This window comes from Festucalex cinctus, chromosome 14 (genome assembly GCF_051991245.1).
Source record: "Festucalex cinctus isolate MCC-2025b chromosome 14, RoL_Fcin_1.0, whole genome shotgun sequence".
Lineage (NCBI taxonomy): Eukaryota > Metazoa > Chordata > Actinopteri > Syngnathiformes > Syngnathidae > Festucalex > Festucalex cinctus.
In genome coordinates, this window is record NC_135424.1 from 20480538 (window position 1) to 20503464 (window position 22927).

The following is a 22927-nucleotide window of genomic DNA, read 5'->3' on the forward strand; positions in this document are numbered from 1 at the left end:
CTTGATGGGGAAAGAAGTCTGAGGGAAATGTTTACTAGTCTTAAGTAGATGATCCAGCCTGCAACTAATTAGAGGGATTATGACCACTATTTGAGACAACACAAATTACATGAATTGAGTCTACAATACACATTCACCTAACAGTGATTCAAAATTTGTACATCTAAATGCATATCCACAAAGGTTAAAAACAGGGGAAGAAGGAACGATCAGCGTAGCACAAGTACACAGAGCCACTTGACAAATGCTCAGTTGCTCATTCAAGCTGTTAAAAGGCACATTGATTAAATTGTTCTAACGTGAGCGCATGGCCGGGCTGCAGTGGGGATCATTATTCATGAGCGCCCAATGATTTGCTGTCAAGCTGGCTGTGGGCAATGCGATCGCGAGGATACAAACAGTCAATCAAGTGGAGGGCAGCCCTCTAATCAACTAATCACTTGTTGGCTGGACTTTACAAGACCACACCTGATGACGCGAGGACAAGAAGCCATTTATTGTTGGGGAGCTTGAGCAGTAAACTACAACACACCACAGCATACTTCAAGTAGATTTTACAAATGTGTTTTTATCACCTTTTTAGGAAAAAGAATGCTAACATATTAGCAACTATTAGCAGGGGGGTGAGGGAATGAAAACCTGAACGCCTCGTTAATGTCAAATGCGCCTTCCCTGGGTAAAATCACTGTGCAGTTTATGCACCTTAAAAGAATGGAGCCTATGAGAGGAATGAATAAACACAAAGTTTTCACAATTTGGAGCCAAGAGAGCAGAGAGTTCAAAAACTTGTAATTGTTGTCAGCTTTGCTAAAATGGAGTCATTCTGTTAGAAATAGTCAACTTGACCAAGACACACATATACAAATCACACATATACAGCCCTCTCTAAACTTCTCATGTGCCTAAATTAAAGTTATATCTGGTGCCTATGGAGTAACAATCCACACAGAATTTTGTAAGGGTACTTTAAAATTCTAGTCATTAAACTGCAGTTGGAAGAAAAATGAGTTGCCACAAAGTATTACAAGTGTTTGACATTTGTCCATGCACATACACACAAACAAATATGATTTTGACTCCAACTTTGATTAATGAAAGAAATGAGCAGACAATTTTACGGTCTAGTGAGTTCTGGGCTCCTGTTTGTACTCTGTGTTCAACAAGTTAACAAATCAAGTGCGGTGAAGCATACTGAAATATTTGCACCCAAGTTATGACATTCACATTAAATTACATTTAATTGCCCCCCATCAGTCACCATTTTGGAAGGTGTCTGTCATTCATTTGCTTGCTTTACATCCAAACGAAGAAGCAAAGATGATGATTTCTAAATGTTAATTAAGCTCAAATACAATCATAAAAACGACTGAAAAATAAATTTTTGCACATTGCTAGACAAAGTCACAACTCTAAAATCCATGGTTAGGAGGGCAAATGAGTGGATTTGCAACAGGTGTGAAGCAAGCTGCATTGCTTACAGTTGATTGGTTGATTGGGAGGTCATGAAGGAAAATTGGTAGATCCTGGTTGGTTGAGAGCAGAGTGGTCTTATCGATGGTGAGCAGCAGGAAGGTTGAAAAACTAGTGTATGTAAATCTCCAATTTTTGCTTGCTGGTAGGCTGCTATGTCAGCACTTCTAAATATGGGCACACTGGAAACCAGGTATTCACGTTGCTCTTTCATACTTAAGATTTATTGTAATAATACAGTATAATTGTAATAATACTATATACGTTTATAAGTTTAGTCAGAAGAACACTGCTTAACATCATTAGATATTTTATGCTATCTTTTTCGGAAGTTTGGAGTGTGGAAAATGGTTAAATAAGCATTGGCTCAGTGAAGAGAAAGATACAACTACACTACTGTATAGGATCAGTTGAAAGGCAGGACAGGACTGTAATTCCTGCACGTACCACAAGAGGGAGCACATGAAAGGCACTTGACGAAAGTGTCTTCGTTATAAGCGCACAGAATGTTCTAGCAAGTGGCAATTATTTTAAAAAGTTAAACTTCCATTTTCACCTTCATTTGGGACCAAGAATACTCTTAATTGTGCCCAAAATAAGAAAAGAAAAAAGGATGACGGTCTATCTGAGTGTCATGTTTGCGAGAGACACAGAAAGATCTCTCTGTTCCAGATTCAAAATAACACGGAGGGAACACAAATACATTTGGAATTAAAATAGAGTTACAGTCCCACTAGGAACATGCTGCCCTCAACTATTGTTTATAAGACTCATTTGAACACAGTGAAACGTTGCGTCTAATGTCATCTAAAGGGTAAGCAATAACAAAAAGACATGGCATCTTTTTTGGCTCACTCTTTATGGAAAACCAATTGAACAGCAAACACTTCACTAAATGGCACCACACGATAATCCTACAGCAAGACTGGGACTTTGCAAAATGACAATTCAGAGAACAACATCTATTAAGCCATGAAGCAATATCGAATGGATCAACTGTTACATCCAAGTCATCCGCATAATACAGCCTCATTTCACAATGCAGTGTACAGGTAAGAACTGCATATGGCACAATGACAGCAATACTATTTTTTTCAACATCAATAAAGATTACTTTGCCGTGAAATCAAGTCAACAAGACCATCAAAAACAATTTGAACCATGCTCTTTTTTTTTTTGTACAAATGTTTGAATGATTTCCAACCACTTTGCCTTGACACATTACGCTGGGAAAGACAACAGTGTGCCTTATTTATTTACTAAGAAAATAATGTCGACTTTGTTCATCTAGCAATGGTGATGCTGAGTTTCATTTCCTACTAAATTCTTTGTTTTTCCTCTCTTGTGTTTTAAGATGACAGTAAAAATCTGTAACGTAATTTAGCATCCTCATTGAGTCAAAGTCCATTCTTTACATCAGCAATCCAAATTTTAATGACCGTGTTTACCTCAGATGAATGCATTCAATTTCCTCTGTGACAGGCAAGGATGAAGTCCTTAAATCCAGTTCATCCACAGCCCTAGTGGGGGCGTAAGTTGACCTCCATCGCACCAGCACAATCTTCCTCAGATACTTGACCGTATTGTTCTTGACACTGACGAAGCAGAAAGTATTGATCATGCTGTTGCTCATTGCAAGGCATTCAATGATATAGAAGACCACCAGTGAATTCTTCTGACGAGAGATTAGCGTCGGGTGGAAGTCCCGCAGGATGGTGAAGCCGTAGTACGGAGCCCAGCACAGGATGTACGCCATTAAGATGGCGATGAGAACCATCACCGTTTTGCGGCGACAGCGTAGCCGCTTTCTTATCTGCTCCGTCTGGACACCAGGAACATTCTTGAACCAGAGCTCGCGGGAAATCTGGGTGTAACACATCGCCATGACGACCACCGGTCCCACGAACTCCACGGCGAATATAAACAAAAAGTAGGAGCGGTAGTAGGCCTGTTGGTCCACGGGCCAGATTTGAGCGCAGAAGACTTTGTGAGTGGTCGGCGTGGTGCCTCCGTGAGGGTACATGGTTTCCGAGGCGAAGTAAGCTGAGGGAATTGAGATCAGCGTGGGAATAATCCAGACTCCAGTTATCAGGCAGTAGGCGGTTTCGTACTTCATTCGAGGTTTCAAAGGATGAACGATGGCCATGTATCTGAGAACATAGACAATATCAAATAGTAAATAGAATTGCAACCCTTCATTTGCGGTTTTGGCGCTGTTTAGCGAGTATGGTTTTCTCTCCAGAGACCAGATACGTTTGAATTTTCCTGCTATTTTGCTGTTCCAAGTTAGACGTTAACGCGGTTCCAGCCAAACTTCTGTGAAAAGTGTACTCCATCACCCAAGCACTTAATTCTGGTGTTAAACACGCTAGCTAGCTAGGTAACTGTGTCAATCGTAGGTTAGCTTAGCAATTAGCATGGCTTCTCTGTTTTTTTTCTCACCATTCTTTCATGAGAATGATACATACCACAAGTGTATCTTATTCGCCACCACGGGGACAATGATTGTTGATTTAGGAGCGAGTATACAACTAATAGCCAACACAGAGCTTCCCTTGAACTTTGAGTACCCCAGGTAGGTGATGTGAACCCAGCAAAGCTTTTTTAGCTTAAGCTTTTTTTTTCCGTCTACGTGGACTGGAATATTAAAAAAAAAAAATCTTTGATCCTCAGATTTGCTTTTCAATGTCTTTTGATGAGGCGCAAAATGGTAATTTTGCCTGTTTAACCACTTATTTCAAGCCTTGCACTTAATACTCAGTTCTGGCAGATGGAGATCTGAGGGTCTATCTCAGTCACCAGTGTGTACTGAGTGTACAGCGATTAATATCTATGCATGGTCACTGAGCAGCTGCATGAAAGTCAGCTATCTGTGAAACTGGTTACTGTACTGTACTTCTGTTGTGCCGCAGTGCATTTTATTGGAGCTTACTAAGACATTAAATGGGGGTCATTCACAGTATGTTGGAGAAGCAGTTGGTTCTATAATTTGAAGACCCTGGCTGTGACTAAAAGGATACAAACACCTCACATAATACATAAATTGTAAATGGCACAAACATTTGCTTAACGGTTTTGCTCTCCAGTCAGCCATCATGCACCATTGAATCGGCGTAGCTGGATTGCACTTCATCCGCAAAATATGTATTATTTACGACTATTTGTTCAGAACTTACAACAACATAATCTTCTGTGCAATGGACCACAAAGAATGTGAGTCTGCTCTTGCACTGCTCAAGTGGATGAGACAGTCATTAAAGATAAATCAGTAACCCCAAATTTGAAAGAATCACTATTGCCTTGGTGGGAAGGCAAAATACTTTTCTTGACTGAATGGTTCCAAACTGTCATAGGTGCATAAAACAAAGTAATGGTGGAGGAAAATGCAATACTATTGATTATTCTGCAGTATAGCTTTACCTTTATGAAACCACTAATTTACATATCAAGCATAAATGAGTTTTTAACGAATCAACCATCAGCTTCCTTTGCAAAACGGCAAGAGTAATTGCTCTATGTCCCACTTATTATGTTTTAATGCAGAAACAACTTACTCTTTCCATCATTAAAAGACAATTACGGCTGTGTGCCAAAACAAGTAAGTGTTGTTGTTTTTTTTAACTATACATTTAGAGTCGTCAGCTTAAATCCTTGAATTGATGGAGAGAGGCATTACCATATGAGAAAGAGACGAGATAATGGATACAATGCAGCAAGAAATGTGAGATTGTATAATAAAAGCATTAAAAAAAAGTCATTGGGCATATCCTTGATTTTTTTTGCATGCATTACGTACGTGGAATTAGCTGCTCTATCGACTGGAGAAGTTGGTGAATTAGTTTAATTTTGGACTGCATAAAAATATTCAGCTTTATATCTAGTGGTGAGAATCAATTCTGTGGACCACCTTTTGTGGTCCAGGAATTAGAGCACGGAAAAAGTACTCTGTTGCCTGGATGCAATGGGCATGATTAAAGTTTTTTTTTTTTTTTTTTTTTTTGTAATTCATTTAATTCATTAATAAAAAATTAATCCTGGAATCCAATTGCAAAAATCTATGTCAGGCATTGCTACACACCAAAAATAAATAAATAAATAAATAAATAAATAAATAAATGTCTTACAAATACAGCCCCAATAATAATAATAATAATAATAATTATTATAATAATTATAATAATAATAATAATTATAATAATTATAATAATAATAATAAACCCTGATTAATATCCTTGACATGTTTTCCATGGAAAAAAAAAAGGGAGGGGGATGGGTAAAATCCCCTTGAAAAAACACACACAAAAATAAATAAAAAAAATCCCCAAATATGATACATTTTTTTTAATACAAGAAATAAAATTCAGTGATTATAATAATGTTTTAAATTGTAATATCACCAATCACCACTCGATGGCAGATGTACACTGGCTCTTATACTGCCTTAATACTACAATTTGAGTAGTCCGAATAATTTTTTTGCAGATTTGGAAATGATATGATACAAACATAGTACATCAATAGTATTGAACTTTTGAATGAGTTGATTGTTGTCCTTGAATGGTAATTTCAATGCAAGAGAGTCCTTTGCACTGAGGGTTTGTGGTTATTTTGTTGTTTGGTTCAAACCCTTTAGGCTAGTTGATATTTTATGTATGCAATGATGACTGTAATATAAAAATTTGCATTTATTAAGAGAATGTCCCAACAAAATCTAAAGTAGCATTTTTGTCATGTATCTAGTTAGTAAATGGGTGGTTCTATGTTGCCCCCAAGTATAACTGGTGAAAAATTGCATTTAATTTACCAATCGCTGATATAGATGATAAATCCAATAGCACGGAGAAGATACTACGTAATAAGTGCTGCAAGACATTTTAATTGGCATACAAATTACCTGTCCACCGCAATAGCAAGCAAGGCATTTGTGGACACGTAGAGCGACACGGTGCGGAGATAGTTGACCGAAGCGCACAGCAGCAACCCGTGATCCCACGACAGCTGTTTGACCACATAGTAATCTACCAAGAAGGGACAGCACACCACCGCCACCAAGAAGTCCGAGATGGCCAAGTTGCCGATGAGTAAGTTGGTGAGGTTGCGCAGCTTCTTGTAGCGCATCAAGGTAGCGATGAAAATGAAGTTTCCCAAGCCGCATACCAGCATGATGCACACGAGGACCACGCCGATGATGATGGTGGCCACGTAGAAGGCCGGACCTTGCGTGGTGTCAGGGATCTCGTCGGGTGGAATGCCGTAGTCCACGTCGTAGTTGTCTATGTAATGATCCGACTTGCGGACAGACGGAGCCGTCAGCAGATGGCTGATGTTTGATTCGGCCATTTTGTTCGGGACCAGTTTGTGAACAGCTTGACCCGGCAAAATTAGGAGAAAAATATTGAGTTCTTGTGGTGCAGCATGGCAACGACGCCTTAATTGTTACGCTTTTCGCATGAAGACGGTATTTTGGAGAGGGTAAATCATCTTTGGAGAGTCACCTTGACCTGGAAGAGAAAGTCGGACACATTATGCAACACCTGGTCAGAATTCATATCATAGGAAAAACAAATTACGCTGCCCGAGTCCTTCAGCTTGTTATCGTGGATGGCAGGTGGTACCGTTGCTATGAATATATCTGGAAACTTTAGTTGAGGCCACGACAGCGAGAAATGGCCTCCATGCAATTTATTGCAACCTTGTCACTTTATCGCAAGGCAGGGTCGCTAGACGTAAGCTCGGCGTGGTCACAAGGCATTTTAATTGACGCTACATCATAACAAGAAAGAACACTAGTAGCCATGTATTATATACAGTGCAAGGGCAATAAATGGTGCAGGGGAATAAAGTTTGTACTCATGAACTCATACAATTTGAGACTAAACTATACAGTTTACTTGAGTTACTTAAGATGGATTTTAATAGTTTTGGATTTTTCATTGTAGGTAGTTTACATTTCATTTTGACTTTTTTGACAATTAATTTTGTGTTAAGGAGGGCTGTTGTTGTTTTTTTTTTTGTTTTTTTAGCATTTTTCTTAGTTTTTAATAATTTTTTTAAAAATGATTTGTTTGTGTCTTTATTAATTTTAGTATAGTTTTTTTTTTTTTTTTTTTTTTTTTAACACAAAAACAGCATCAAGTAGGTCACATTTTGTCATTTACCGTAATGTTTGGCCAATCTTATAAGACAGAACACTGAAGGGTGTTTGACGTCGTTCGTCGGGAAGGTGAAAAATTGTAACAAAAAAAAGCCCAATTTTCTTTATGTGTATACCCGGCCTAAGATAATCACCTCTGATTCGGTTTTGAGTTGACCCTATTATCAGGACAAATCAACTCTTAACACACCTCAGACAAGAATAGACTTACAGGTCAATCTTATAATAAGATAGTCAGGTGTTTAACATCCTTGATTGGAAAGAGACAAAATTGGGATAAAAACAGTCCAATTGTCTTCATGTGTGTACGCCACAATCAAAACAGTCCAGTTGCAGTTAATTCAATGCTCGTAGATTGAAATTACCTGAATCAGTGAGAGGGAATATAAATGTTAAACCTCTGAATATTTATAATCGCAAATCCTTGTGTGTGGTCAACCCCAAGGTCAAGCCATGAACTCTTTGCTTTTTTTTGTATGCCTTTGGGCAGCATGCTGTCTCTTACAACGTCAGTCTTGATACTACGACAGACATCTGGTTTTTGGTGAAGAATCTCCTGATTGTCAGCTTCTTGAGCATGCATCGAATTGATTTTTGTGTTTTATTGTGATGGCACCATAGAACAATAAACTAAGCTCACTGTTACATAGGAAAGGGATTCTGCCATTTACCAAATGAGTAATACATTGATTGATTGATTGATTTGTTATTTTCATCCAATCAGCCACTCATTTTCTATAGCGGAGCAGTCATCAGCCAATCTTAGATTTATTACATAGATTAATAATCTTACGGCGCACATGCTGACATTTTGCTCTCAGACATTACACAACAAGCCCTATAAAATGCCACTTGAGATGACAGCCGCGTTCCCTTCCTTTCTGTTATGTGTCATAGAGTGAGTAGTTTTGCTTTACTTGAGTTTTGTTAGTAGCTCTTTTTGCGCATTAAAATGTTGCTTAAATTGCTGTTAAAAGTGTTTTGTGATGGCCGTAAGATCTGCCAGAGTAATAAAGTTGACGTGCTCAAGGATATGACTGATGTTGAGATGTTGTAATTCACCAAATATATCCTTTTAATTAAAACAAATCGGAAACACCCTTCTGTTGGTAAATAAAAAAATATAATCAACCCAGTATTATTAAGAAATTTAATATCTACCTTACCTGCAAATGATGTAGGGGGTCGAGTGAATATTCTAATTAATTAATAGAGCAATTAAGGAGCCTTCTCTGATTGGCCAACGCGTCCGCGAGCATCCATCATCACGTTCCACTCCTCCTCACTCGCCTCCTTGTAACAGACAACAAAAAGTTGTCCCTCCACCGCCTTAAATAATCACATTGATGATGACGCTGAGGGGAGAAGGAGACGGGAGAGAGGGTGGGAGGTAGGGAGGGCGCTTCGAGAGGGGAGCCAGGATGGAGGATACGTGGGTGGGAGCGTGCCAAAAGGTTGGAGCAGCAAAGTCATCAGTGTCAGCCAGGTTGGTGATGTATGTAGATGAAAGGCTACCAACGCCTTCAAATCACCTTCACGGGGTACAACACTTAATCAATATGCATTTTTTTTTTTTATTTACTCGTCATTATTATTGTACAAAAGTGTAAATGCCAGGGAAGCTTCAGAACTACTTTACAAGCCTCTTTATGTGCAATTACAAACCCATAAAAGTTCCAGCTATCTTGCAGGACTTCTGGTATTGTTGTTTTGGCATTTTGACATAAACTGCTTTGGACAGCGTTTTTGTCATGGTTTTGCCATAAAAGTACAAAATGAAGGGATGTGTATCCTGAACACTTACTAGTAATATAAATAATTGTAAAAATAATTACAGACTCATCTCAAGATGATCAGTTCCACAAACACATTATTTGTCAAAGCTAAATTATTTGATACGGTTCTTGTATTATATCTCATTAGTGGATATGTTTCTAGTAAGTCAAATGAGGTGCATGCATTATATAAAAAAAACTGAGGCTGAGATATGGGACTTATAAAATATACATTCAAGGAGGATCTTGTGTACTAAGTAGCTTACGGGTGTACATATGTGCATAGGGCAATAAGATAGTAGAGGAAAGTAATCTAATGAGAACAACATCATATTTTTTCCCGGACAAATAAAGTCACACTCTGACTAGAATAAAGTAGTTCCAACAAAACAATGTAAAATAAATAAATAAATAAATACTTACGTAAACCAAAGCATATTTCATATTGTTTACTTGATCACTCACAAGTGTTCATATCTTAATTTAAGATATTTATTAATTAATGTTTCTCTAACAAAATTATGCTTGTTATGTGGTGTTCAAAGTACCATTTGATGCGCGTTTCACATCTAAACTGTGATTAATTGCCTAACAGTCCAAGGTGACATCTGTCTATGACCCTAATCATTCCTTTGGAATTTACTTTTGTCATGCTGTAAACATGGACAAGATACACGGTTTAGAAAATTAATTAGAAAAACACATTTGGCATTGGCATAGTGGTGGTCTAGAACCTTCTAGTGAGTTCTTAAGACTTTTTCATAATGTCAACCTCATGATTTTTTTGTGTAAACAGCAGGGCAATGCACTCCTCAATACAAAAAAAAAGTTATTTCAAAAAATCATCTCTTGAGCAATGCAGTTTTAGAGCTCTAAGCTGTGACTTTGACCCAATCACAAGAAGGAGTCATGCCATATCACCTGATAAACTGAGCAGTTTTGTTTTGTTTTGTTTGGTTTTGTTTTGTTATGTCCAACTTTGGCTCGCGTAGAGACTATTCAGGCTTAATTTACTCCAGGATAGGCCATGAAAAAGCATGAATTACTCCTTGAAATGCTGAGCATCTTAGCTAACCTTTTGTCCAACTTACCTTTTATGTGTAAGTGGTTCAGTGGTCCCAGTAGGTGAAACAACAAACAACATCAGAATTAAATAAAGAGAACAAACACAATGTCTGCGTTATTAAATATTGTGATATACTACATTAAGTATCCACAAATTATCGTAGCACAATAGACTGAACTGTGTAACTTCCTCCCCCCAGACATGGAGTTTATTTACAGCAATCATAAGCACACAGATTCTTGGAATGTGCAAGCTGTGTGTGATTCAGAAGGGGTCATATCAGTATCACCAATATCCAGGCTTAGTTTGCCTGAGCCACTTACACTTCCAATTGCTTGCGGTGCTCTCCCAAATTTTCCATGGTGAAAAACCATCACAGTCACCTAAGCGTAAAAAATAGGGTGGTCTCCTGTTGCTATTGGGCTCTTTGCACTTAATCTCCCGCGTTGCTGAAATATGGCTGCCTTTGAGTGGGTTAAACATCACAGGGAAAGTCATGGTTGCTTAAAATGCACGTTAAATTTGAATTTAAATTTGTTATTGTTTGTGTTGCTTTTGGAATGAAAAGGATCTTTTATAACGCTCATACTCGTAGTTCGTCAAACCGGAGGGTCAACCGTATTATCCATAATGAATATAATGTAATGGCACTTCATGTAAACAGCCTGTTAGCCACGTATCTAGGTCACGCAATCTGTTAAAAGAAACACACAACTCATGCCCGGTTTTTAGTAGGGATGTAACGATAAGGGCAATATCGTGATATTGTGATATTAAAACTGCCACTATATCCCTGTCGTCATGTTCACAATATTTAAAAGGAACAAATATTTTTTTTAAAGTCAGGTTGATTTCCATTTGTGCAGTTCTAGCAGCCTCTAGTGACTAGTTTATTAGTGCAATTTAATTTTTATTAGGGATGTTTTGGCCTTCTAAGTTTAAAATCTATGCTAATTGTCAGATGAAGGGGAACCTAATTTGCTTGTGAAGCGATCAATGTGTGCTTGCATTAGCAAGTAAGTGCCTCAATATTGTTATTAGAGATTGTAGGTGGTTTATATGCATTGCCCTTATGTACAAAAGCACAATATTGTGCTTTTTTTTTTAGTATGAGCTCTAGTTTGTTTTTTGTTTTTTTACACAATTTTGTGATCTTTTTTAAATATTGCCAACCCCCCACAATATCGTGATATTTATCGTCTCGTGACCTTCATATCGTTATAATATTGTATCGTGATGTTTGGATATCGTTACATCCCTAGTTTTTAGGCTCTTGCTAAATCAGGCCCTAAGCCTCTATTACAATATGTTGGCATCCAGTCTGGAGAGAGCATCAGCATTCATTTGGACTCTCATCTGTGTGAGTGGACCATGAAGAGTCACTCCACGTTTTGTGTTTTCCACTCCACTGACCCATGAAGGATGCTTTATGAGAGCTAAATCTTCCGCAGTGTTCACCAGCTCTCGTCGCTAAGCTGTTTTTTTGGGTTTTTTTGCCTGGTAACTATTGTCACGTGCATGCATCAAGCACAACTAGCACCTCAAAGATCATGTGAAAAATCAGTCAACGCTACACAATTAATAATTTAACATTTGCATTGATCCTTTTTTCGATTGATCATTGCTTTTTGACACCACTAATGTTTCATATGTATGGTGTGGTGAACGCGCTACATTTGAATGACCCTTTCCCTTGCTATATATTCCATATATAATTCAAGCTTTTTTTCCTCCATCAAAAGAGAATCTAAGCAGGCTCGTAAAATATTTAGGCTCCATCGAGAAAGAAAATATGTATTCATCATGGAGCTACAAAGACATGTTCGGGCCATTCTGGTTTTATTCCAAAACATAATATGTACATTAGAAATAATTCTCTGGTGTGAGACACAATTAAATAGCCAGTGAGTCAGTGTCACTTGGAATGCAATTTAAGTGTTCTCCAGACAACTATACTAATCTCATACATATTGGCATGGGTAGCCACAGCTAGCTTTGGGGACATAATCAGACCTTCAAGTGTTCAGCTATTTACACTTAATCAGCGTCAAATTATCTGTCTCTTCATGTGAGTGGCTGTTTTGTTCAGAAAGTCTCATCAAGTTGATTGTGGGGAGAGGGGAGGGGTGGATTGGAAAGCAGACGACTTTGTGGCCATCCATCCTGAACGGCAGATAAACAGGGACAGACAGCAGCTCTGATGACTTCTTGCGATCAATTCTTTATTTTGATGGAAAGTGCCGCTCTTGCTTTTATTCGCCCTTTGCCAGTCTTGTCTCAATTGCCTTGAGATGCCTGCTTACAACAGCTATCAGGCAGTAGTATAGCCTATAGTATTTACGGTATATGTACACAAATGATACACTCACCGATATTTTACTAGATGCAGCAGTTCAACTGCTCGTTAATGCACTTGTATAAGCCAAACACTTGACCTCCAAACAAACACTTGGCTACATGCATGGCTCCATGCATTTAGACATAGACATGGTCAATATATAAATATTTTAGTAAGAGAAGTACAGTAGGGAAAGAAGTTAAATATTTCAGAAAGTGGTAATTGAAGGAGAGAAACTGTCACTTTGCCCCACACTCAAAAAAATAAAATAAAATAAAATAAAAACACCTGCCAAGTGCCCAGACAGTTTCCAACTGAGAGAAACAATATAACTGAAATAACCACTTTTTACAAATTAAATGGAAGTGGAAGTCTAAGTGCATCTCTGAAAGGTCAGACCTTGAAGAAAGTGACGGAGGACCATATTGAGCGTCACTTCTATTATCAAAGAAAAGGATAGCGAGAATTTCATAAACTTACAAAACTAGAAAACAAAATGCAAAACTGTAAAAACAACTTTGGTTCTGCGTATTCCATGATCAATTCCTAATCAATGCGCTTTTCAAAACGGATGGAAGATTGTAAAATTGCCATTTCCCATTAGATTGGTCAAAAATTTCTTTCTTTTTTTATCTTAACAAACATTGTCAATCTTGAAATTACACAATATCAATAAGAATCACTGTCAACAAAAAAGTCAAACTAGAAGACTATAAGTTGTTCTGAAGGCAAAATAAAGTGAAAGTACCAAAAAGAATTAAGCAAGCTGAATCCTCAATGGAACCACCAGAGAAAGAGAATAACACATCCAACCCCCTAAACACAAGAGATGCGACAACAGCCTCCACATGTTCCAATTAGAGTTTATTAGCCGCTAAACATCAGGGGCTACTTGCTCAATCTCTCTAGCCTCCGTCATGACCGCCCAAAAGGCCTGAGCAACAGCATAAACAACTGGCTTGCATTTCCATCCACAGGAGCAGTTCACTAATCCAACCTGTAGTCGAGATTTACAGCTCCTCGTAACAAAAGATTATAGACGGACTCAAAGGCGCAGGCGGATCTTATGGAAAATATGCACATGACAAATATTGTATGGCTTCTGCGGGAGGTTGGAAGTTGTTTATGGGCAGCAATGTTAGAGTCTAAGAAACAGCTATGGAAGAGGATGAATGAAATATATATCTGGGTTTAAAGAAAATCAAAGGTTGTTGGGTATCTTAGAAAAAGTTCTAAACAGGATAAGATTGGAAGCTGCTCGATTTGTTCTACAATCATGACTTTGTTTGATATTTATGAGCCATTAAAGTTTGGACTTTTCTTTCATATTGTTGATTGTGGACATAACCATGAATAGAACAGACTGCTTTTCAAAAAGCACTTTATCTATGCGATATGGTGCCTAAAGGGGTTCAGTGTCTTGCTCAAGGACACTTCAACACAGTCACCAGGGGTGAGGATTGAACCCACAGATGGCAGACAACCACTCGACCACTGAGCCATGCCACTCCATCACAAGACGCGCTGCTTTGTGTGGTTAGTTCTTCCCTATCAGCTGCGATTTACTCACAGGTAACAAAATTAAACGCCTGATAAGAGTTGGTGATCACTCAATGATTTTATGGTATTTGCTGGGCATTCAATATGTAGTTCAGACTGTAAAACTGTAAGTAATAGCTGTTTAAGTTTTCTGTACTCAGAATTTTCAGTACAATATAGAGGCATAAGTGCAGCTCAGTCTCTGGCTAGCAAATATTGGACGCAAGTGTATGTTTCTGGCAGTGCTTGTGAAGTCATTAGAAATGGTGCAATGTGAACCTCAGAGAGGGAAATACTGAATCATGATTTTCTAACCATTACTGTGCCGATAAATACCTTTTGAGGAAATTCAAGGTCATTCATTCCCCGCTGTTGACAGAACTCTTACGAAAACAAAACATTCCATCATAAATGTCACCAACATAGTGTTTAGTGTACCTATATGTGGGTGCGTAGCACAAACTGGCATCCAAACAAGCAGTCATGCACGAAACTTCCCTTCTGTCCTCCATTTGGGCTGTAATCCAAACTCATGCATCAGCCGTGGATCTACAAAGCAGCTGACTAAGAAGCACAATAATTGTGCGCAACCACCCAGTGCTTTCGCGCGGCTAATTGTGCGCGTATGTTTTTGTGGTTCTGCTTTGTCATCACCAGCGTGGCTTTTCGAATCCCTGCAACAAAGACAACAATCAGCTCTGGAAGGCCCCAGGCTCACAACAAGTTGTGTTCACTGTCAGAGGGGAGGTGCCGGTAGCTATTTCGTGGCCAACCAGTGCCGTGTGCTGTTTAGTCTAGCATGAGACAGCCAAGGGTGAGCACCCCAGTTTTCACACAATAAAGGAGCTGAAGAGCACAAGTACTCTGAGGGATACCACCTGTCAACGAAAGAGAAAGCTACCAGCATGTTCAACACCAGCTACCTGCGCAAGGAGGTGCGCAAGGAGAAGTACGAGCACTCGGATGTCTTCCGTGAAGAACCCGAGGACTCGGCGGGCATCTCGGCCATCCAGGGCTGGGAGAACCTCCAGGAGCTCAACAGCCGCTTTGCCCGCTACATCAACCGGGCCCGGGTCCTGGAGCAGCGCAACGCCGTGTTCCGTAAGCAGCTGGAGACTCTGCAACGTATGGAGGAGGCCAGCGGCCTGGAGGAGACGTTCAAGGAGCAGATCGAGGTCAACAAGCAGCGGATCCGAGAGCTCACCTCTGACCGCGGCAAGCTGGAGAGAGAGCTGAGGGACGCCTGTCGCATGCTGGATGAGTTCACCAGCAAGTAAGGAAACGGCCCCCCGGGCTGGGGTCTCTGCTGATATCCCCTTTAGAGTTAAAGTGAACTGAAATGTGCTTAGGATTGAAAGGAAGCGATTAAAAAATGCTAAGCCTCCAGGGAAAGGTGCTTTTGCCCAATAATCTACCAACAGGCAATTGGGTTCCCATTTCCGCAAGTTATATCAGGTAAATTGAAGGAACACAGACTTCTCCCAAGGCCATAAAATCCAAATTGGGATCAGCACCAAATTGTGTACTGCACACCCACCTAATATCCTCGAATGATATCATTGGGGTTCATGCATTAGTCACTGACAAATTAAGTGATATGTTGTTGTTGTTTTTAAATAATGATTTCTTTATTTATTAAAACAGCCGAACAACACCATATAAGGCAAAAAAACTAAACATACAGTATTTGGCAATTGAAGTGGTGGTTTTAAATTGAAAATGGTTAATGATTTGGTATTATTTGTTATTATTATTATTATTATTATTATTATTACATGGGTAGTAAATAAACAAATAAATAATTATTTTTTTCCCCAAAGCAGATGGTCAAATATAGAAATCTTGAACATTTTTCAAAATTTGTAAAAAAAAAAAAAAAAAAAAAAAAAGTAGAGAACAAAAATGGGTCAAAACAGGATGGATATTGGATACCAATGTGGCTACAGATTTGTCTCTAGGTCAGAGGTCAGACCTTTTCAAATAAAGGGGTGGGCCCCACTGGGAGGGTTTGTCCCCAGCTAGCATTCTTTTTTATTTTTTATTTTTTTTTTATTTTACTGTACTAAATAAAATATAATTGCACATCCACTACAGTAGGTGGCAGTGGTGCTCTCATTGTCAGAGTGTACACAAGCAGTACAATGTTAATAAAGTTATTCAGCAAATTAATATATATATATATTTTTTTTAATTTACTTTAATGTTAATAAAGATACAATGTTATACAGATATGTATTTATAACCATTTTCTAGATAAATGATAACATTTATAGTTACGGTGGAGCGTTGGGGTGGGGCACTTAATACTGTATTTTAAATATTATTTATTAAAATTTGAAATAAAACGTAATTTAAATGTAACACTTCCAACTTTAATTTAAGAGGTTCAGCATGAAATATGGCATTTACCATTTTTGCAATTACTGTACTTCCATTTTATGCACCAATACTTTCATTTTCATGGGAATTGCAGAATCCCATAGAAAATTAGCACCAGCGTCTGGCATGACATATAAAATACAGAGAAGTGAGTGAAACGGAACAAAAAAACAAAGTAGTTTCCTGACGTTAATGTCACGTGACAAGAAAAACTAGCAATAATCCACAAGGAGCACACTGGAATTCAGGGGGCAGTGACATTTGCTGTGTTGCTAAGTCGCCATGTGCCACTGAGCCACAATGAAAGGTTCCACTTGGTTCTACAGAACAAATGCAAACAACAAAGAGCAAAGGCAGTTTCCACATTATCCAGTTGAGAATAATGTTTTCGTCAGCTGGTGAAGAGAGATGGCCTTCATTGCATTCTCACCATGTTCCTAACGCAAAGTTGTGAAGGAGGAGCATTCCTTTTTCGCTCCAAGCCACATGTCATTGGTAGATCAAGAATTCATGAAAGAAACCCAAATGGACACTTTGGGATTCTTTTCACTCATCAGCAATTCATTTGTACCGTGACAGCGAAATGTATTACACAATTTGCCAAACACTTCTCCAGCTGACTGAGTCTGAATGAGACACTTTAAAATTGACACTTGACAAAACAACTATGTAAGCAGTGTAAGTGCATGTCAGCAAATGCTTCCAGAAAAGTAATCTACGACCAAATGGTACCTTTCCTTGAAAAATAAAAAAATGTTGCATCACTCATACTTTTTTCCCCCCCTCCAGATATAGAAATGAATGTGATTATCAAGAGCAACTACGGGGCACACTGGAACAGCTTAACAAGGTACAGTGTGGATTGTAAACAAATAATAACTATTATGCACTCGTAACTATTTAAATATATGTTACTGTATCTAATAGCTATTATAGTATGTATATATTATTATATAAACATTATTACGGTAATACAAGAACTCTATTGAAAACGACACTTATAATGAAATTGTACCTTTAAATTATTAACTTGTGAATTTAATCAGACTGATTTTTCCAAAATCAGAAGACCTTAAATACTAGTTAATAAACTACATGAAAGAATGACAGAAGAAAGAAATGCTCAAATGTTACAGAAATATTTTTACTATTAAATTTCATCACAAAGTATTATCTAAAATTACATGAATAGTAATAAAATCAAAAGCTCATTAAATTGAATGTTTTATAAAATTTTCCAAAATATTTCTAAAACGTTTACAAAATACAAGTATGGGTGAATTGTGTGAATCATAAAGTATTACCTTTATGAAATTACTTTAAAGCAATTTATTCATTTATTTATTTATGTATTTAAAATGATATATGATTTGTATTTAAAATGATATGACTATGGCTCACAAGACACCCACAAAGGTCACCCATTCGCAATGCAACCTCAGCCATGTTAATCCTGCTGTGGTGATGCTACCTACCCATGAGTGTTCCTCTCAACTTTGCTGTCTTGCTTTGCTGTGCTGTCCCATTAACTTCACCGCAGGAGGCTGACAGTGCCCTGCTGAAAAATTTGGAGTTTCAGATCCAGTCACAGTTCCTGCAGGATGACATCAACTCTACCAGAGAGAGACACAGGAAGGTGAGTGATATAGCATAGTGTGATAATATAGATATACTGTAAAGCCCACAGTTATTCAGATACGTCCAATTTGGCTGATAAAGTGTGCATGCTTATCCCTGAGCATGGATTTACTGCTCCTTCCTTCATGTGGTGATTTATTACAAGCCAAAACACATCAGCCAAGTGTTTTTGTGAAGCAATAGACAATGTTAAAGGACATTAGTGGCAATAAAAGTGAACAAAATAGGAAATATTGTGCATTCAAATACAATTTTCATTCATCAGAACTGCTTAAATTGTTGACATTATGCAGCACACATTTGTATGGGCCATTTTCTTCCTTATTGTCAACTGGTGGGACATTTCTTGGCAATTTAATCTTTAGAATTATTACCGCATATTGAAGCGCTGCGCTACCAGCATATTATGTCGGGTAAAGGATGCAAAGTCATTTTAAAACACTATTTAGGCTTGAAATATTGGTACATATCTGCTTCTTTATTACCGGAGACTTGGAATACATTTGTCGCGTATGCATTTAACCAGAGGTGTGCATTTATAGAAACAAATCATATAAACCTAGCATATTTGTCTTTGTGTTCTGAACAGAACCTTGCAGAGATCCAGACCTTTGTACACATTTTGCAGCAAATCAACCAGACGCTTCCGCTTGCTTCCACTGTGTCAGTGGGCATCTCCGAGGTGAGGTCACTCACAAAATGCGCCTGTGTGTATGATATGTGTAACACCCCTGGGGATGTTATGCAAAGTGCTGATGAGGTTACTGGCCTTTAGGTCCTGTGGCCTTTACGTCCATATTGGTACATGTGAGTGAGTGGATGGCTAAAGCACACACAGTGCACATACATACCATTTCCTTGTCTGTGGGAAACATCTTTTTTTTTTATCCAACATACTACAGTTGCAGAAATTGTCAATAGTTACTTACTGTAAGATGATATAGCATATGTATGTCCATCTGGCTGGCTAGTTAGGTAGTTAGAACTTGGTACTTGTGAGCAATGTGTCTGTATTCAAAGTACTGTATCACCAACTAGATAGATAGATAGATAGATAGATAGATAGATAGATAGATATAGAGCGATCAAACCATTCATTAGCCAGCTACATAGCTAAAGGTTATTGTTTTTGTCGTTGTCAAGGAGCAGGAGAAGATGCTGGTGCAGAGCCGGTTGCCTGCCCTGCAGAGCCAGCTGGAGGAGTACAAGAGCGCCCTCTGCCAGCTGCAGACCCAAAAACAACGTCTCCAGGCAGAGGTGGGTGGCACATGGTCACCATGGCAACTGCAGTTTAAATATATATATGTATATTTAAACCTTTTCCCCCTGACAAACATTACCCAGTCACAAAAAACAAATTTAATTTGTTTATTTTTTAGATTTTCCAATCCAAAACGAACACAATAGCATAGCAACAACGTCACAATATGCGTTAATATTTCTTATTTTATGAATTAGACACTAATTATTTAATTATTCATTTAAGTAATAGGGACTGTGGTGTTATTTTTACTATATAATTATTTAAATTAAGACAAGATGATTTGTGGCAAAATGTTTATTTCAGATGTATTACTCAACAAAGTTACATTTTTATTAAATGTATGGGATTAAAATTACATTAAATACTAAATAGTATTACTTTACTTTTCATTTTATTTTCCAAAATGTTATTAAAGTGAATAATGAAGCTGTCATCTTTGAGCATTCTATAATAAGTCAGGTCTAGGTTATGACTATTTTGTTACATAAGTATGTCAAATATGAGTAGATAATTTTGAGAGTTCATTTACTTTATTTTATACTATTTTTTTTTCCATAATGATCTTTATCTAAATTTAAAGTACGCACATATATTTACCTAATACTATACCCAACATTAATTTAAAAGAAAATGTTTATTTATATATATATTTTAATTTAAATCATTAGAGGTTCTGTTATTTTCATTGTAAGTTATGAAGTGCCAATAAATATTTCAATTTTGTAATAAATAATTACTAGTGTTGTTTTATAATCATTTTTAAATTCTATTTTCCCCCACAGCCACTATGGTTTACCACTGACACTGACACACCACTAGATGCCAGCTTCAGCCCGTTTTATTAAAGCCATTGTTGAGCATGATATCTAGCTATGCTTTAAAGTCTAAATAGTGGAGTCCTGATAATAAGCATAAGTGATGTTCTTTTTTCTAGTAGGCACAAAGTCATTTGTCGGGATATGGTAGAAGACCGATGAAAAAATGAGATGCAACAAAGGTTATACAAGTATTTTATAATCATAGTTTAAATGTATGCAACTTCGAACTTGGTCACGTCATTATGTGCTCAAATTCCCAATAGTCATTTATGAGCAACAAAATGCTAGTGTGCTTTATTGACAACATTCTCAGTGCACTATTAAGTCTCCTCAAGGGCATTTGTAATACTGCAGAATCATTTCATCAGAGCGCCTTGATTAAAAAGGCGTCTGTGTTGCTCACAGGCGGCGATGTTGGAGCAAGCCATCAGGAGCACCCAGGAGAGTTTCGACGACGAGATCCAGCTGTACAACGAGCAAATCGAATCGCTGCGCAAGGAGATCGAGGAAGCCGAGAGGGCCCTGGAGAGGTTGACCAGCGAGTGTCGCCACCTGGCCATGTACCAAACATCTCTGGAGAATGAGCTGGAAAGGTACAAGAGGATCATCGAGAATGAGGACAACAGGTGAGACGCACACTTTCTGACTGGCGTTTTGTAACCGTAGCTAGGGGGGGTTGCTTGAATAACGACTCATGAACTTGCACCTCTGTATTCCATTACAGGTTGAATTCGGCAATAATCGGCACACCAGTCACCCTGTTTACCACCAGTTACCACTACACTCATCCTACCCCTGCCTCAAACAGGGGCAGAGGTAAGTAGGCCTAAATCACAACTCACCCACTACGCTCTCAAGATCTAATAACAAAAATTTTGAAATAGCTAAACATCCTCTTTATTGCTCACAGATATTACTCTTGCCATCCAAGATATCACCAACATAAAACCTCGCCAGAAGATCATGGCCAAGAAAGTACAGAAGAAGAAAGAGCTCAGAGACGTCATTGACAACGGTCAGGAGGATCGAAACGCAGGGGGAGGGGCTCCAGACGACGAAGTGAAGGGGACGTCCTCGGGAGAAATTCAAGAGGATAACGTGAGGAGGACTGAGGAGAGACCTGTGTACTCCGGAGTGTCTCCGCAGGACGTCCCTGACGGAGCTCAGATAAGCAAGGCCTTCGACACGCTTTGTAACATCGTCAGAGATCGGATGAGGAAGTACAAGAAGCCGGAGCCCATCGCTGACTTCTACACAAAGGGTCGTTACGTACTTGTCACCGGTGAAGGAAGCTACCCGGACCCCTGCTTCTGCAGTACCACACCAGCCGCCGGACATATCGTCGTCACCATCAAAGATCAGCCTCTTGGACGACGTGTACCATCCCCTCAACCACCTCCACCACCCCAACCACCTCAGCCCATAATTGGCCCCAGACCTGCAATTCCCACCCCTCCTTCAAATATCGCAGGAGGGAAGGAAGATAACAAGGGAGGAAAGGGAAAGGAAGATGGCAGTAAAGACAAGGTCAAGAAAGAAGAACCTGAGCCTCAACCCAAAGATCCGGATCCAGTCCAGCCTTTCTCTGGCCCCAAAGATCCAACCCCAGCAGTGGATCCTTCCAAACCAAAGAAGAACAAGGATGACGATGGACCAAGCGGGACAACTCCTAAATCCATGCCCCGCGCCGCCAGCACAAGTTCCAGTTCTAGCAGCAGCACCAGCACCAGCTCTAGCTCCAGCTCCAGCTCCAGCTCCAACTCCAGCTCCAGCTCCAGTTCCAGCTCCAGCAGCTTCACTCCAGAAGCCATGAGCTACGAAAAGGTAGTACTGGAATCTGTGGAGAAGTTCTCCAACGGGCGCAAGCTTAAAGGTTACGAGGAGACTTCCATGGTGGTGGAAACCACCATCGAGAAATCCAGCAAGAAGAAACATTAGAAGAAACCTCAACGACCAACCAAACATTCCTGCTCTCATATTCCAGGCTTCTCCATCTACTTGCAGTCTTGGGTTCTGCGTCCAGCGTTGCGACGAGACAGCCATGCTCATGCTTTAGTCCTTTACTGTCTGAAAACTTGGGACACGAAAACAAACCAAAAAAAAAAAGCTCTATGCCACCTTTTAAAAAAATAATAAATGAGAAGAAGTATTCAACGAGAAAGTTGTGCTACCCTTCTGTCTTCCACCTCCAATTTCCCCCTCTTGAGATCATTTGTACAATTGGACGCCACCGCCTGCCCTCAGCACCATTTTGCTGTGTACTAATTTGCTTTGATATCTTCAATAAAGACGACTCAAACATCAATTACGCCTTGTCTTTCAGTCTAAAATCATGAACTCGAATGTGAGACTGGTGTATTTGATCACATTGCCATTGCTTGTTCATTGATGGATGAATGGATAGATAGTCATAGACCGAAGATTCCTATGCCCAGTGTGGCTAAAAACATGAAGGTGTAATATCTGTAACATCAGTCAGAAGAATG

General features: G+C 38.8%; 2 protein-coding genes across 3 annotated transcripts; one reads left to right on the plus strand and one right to left on the minus strand.

The window, feature by feature from the left end:
* Positions 1-2510: 2510 nt before the first annotated feature.
* On the minus strand, positions 2511-18346 carry prokr1b (prokineticin receptor 1b). Of its 2 annotated transcripts, none has more exons than XM_077495655.1 (3): positions 18197-18346; positions 6365-6971; positions 2511-3620 (listed from the first exon to the last, which is right to left on the minus strand). In XM_077495655.1, exons 2-3 carry the CDS (start codon positions 6808-6810, stop codon positions 2915-2917), a joined length of 1152 nt encoding a protein of 383 aa, XP_077351781.1. In that variant the 5' UTR covers positions 6811-6971; positions 18197-18346; the 3' UTR covers positions 2511-2914. The 2 variants fall into 2 exon arrangements, with proteins under 2 accessions (XP_077351781.1, XP_077351779.1); XM_077495653.1 differs by lacking the exon at positions 18197-18346 and adding an exon at positions 8791-8918.
* On the plus strand, positions 15083-22746 carry bfsp1 (beaded filament structural protein 1). The gene is made up of 8 exons (XM_077495652.1): positions 15083-15615; positions 17511-17571; positions 18262-18357; positions 18949-19041; positions 19503-19616; positions 20847-21067; positions 21166-21257; positions 21352-22746. Exons 1-8 carry the CDS (start codon positions 15248-15250, stop codon positions 22377-22379), a joined length of 2073 nt encoding a protein of 690 aa, XP_077351778.1. The 5' UTR covers positions 15083-15247; the 3' UTR covers positions 22380-22746.
* The last annotated feature ends 181 nt before the right edge of the window (positions 22747-22927 follow it).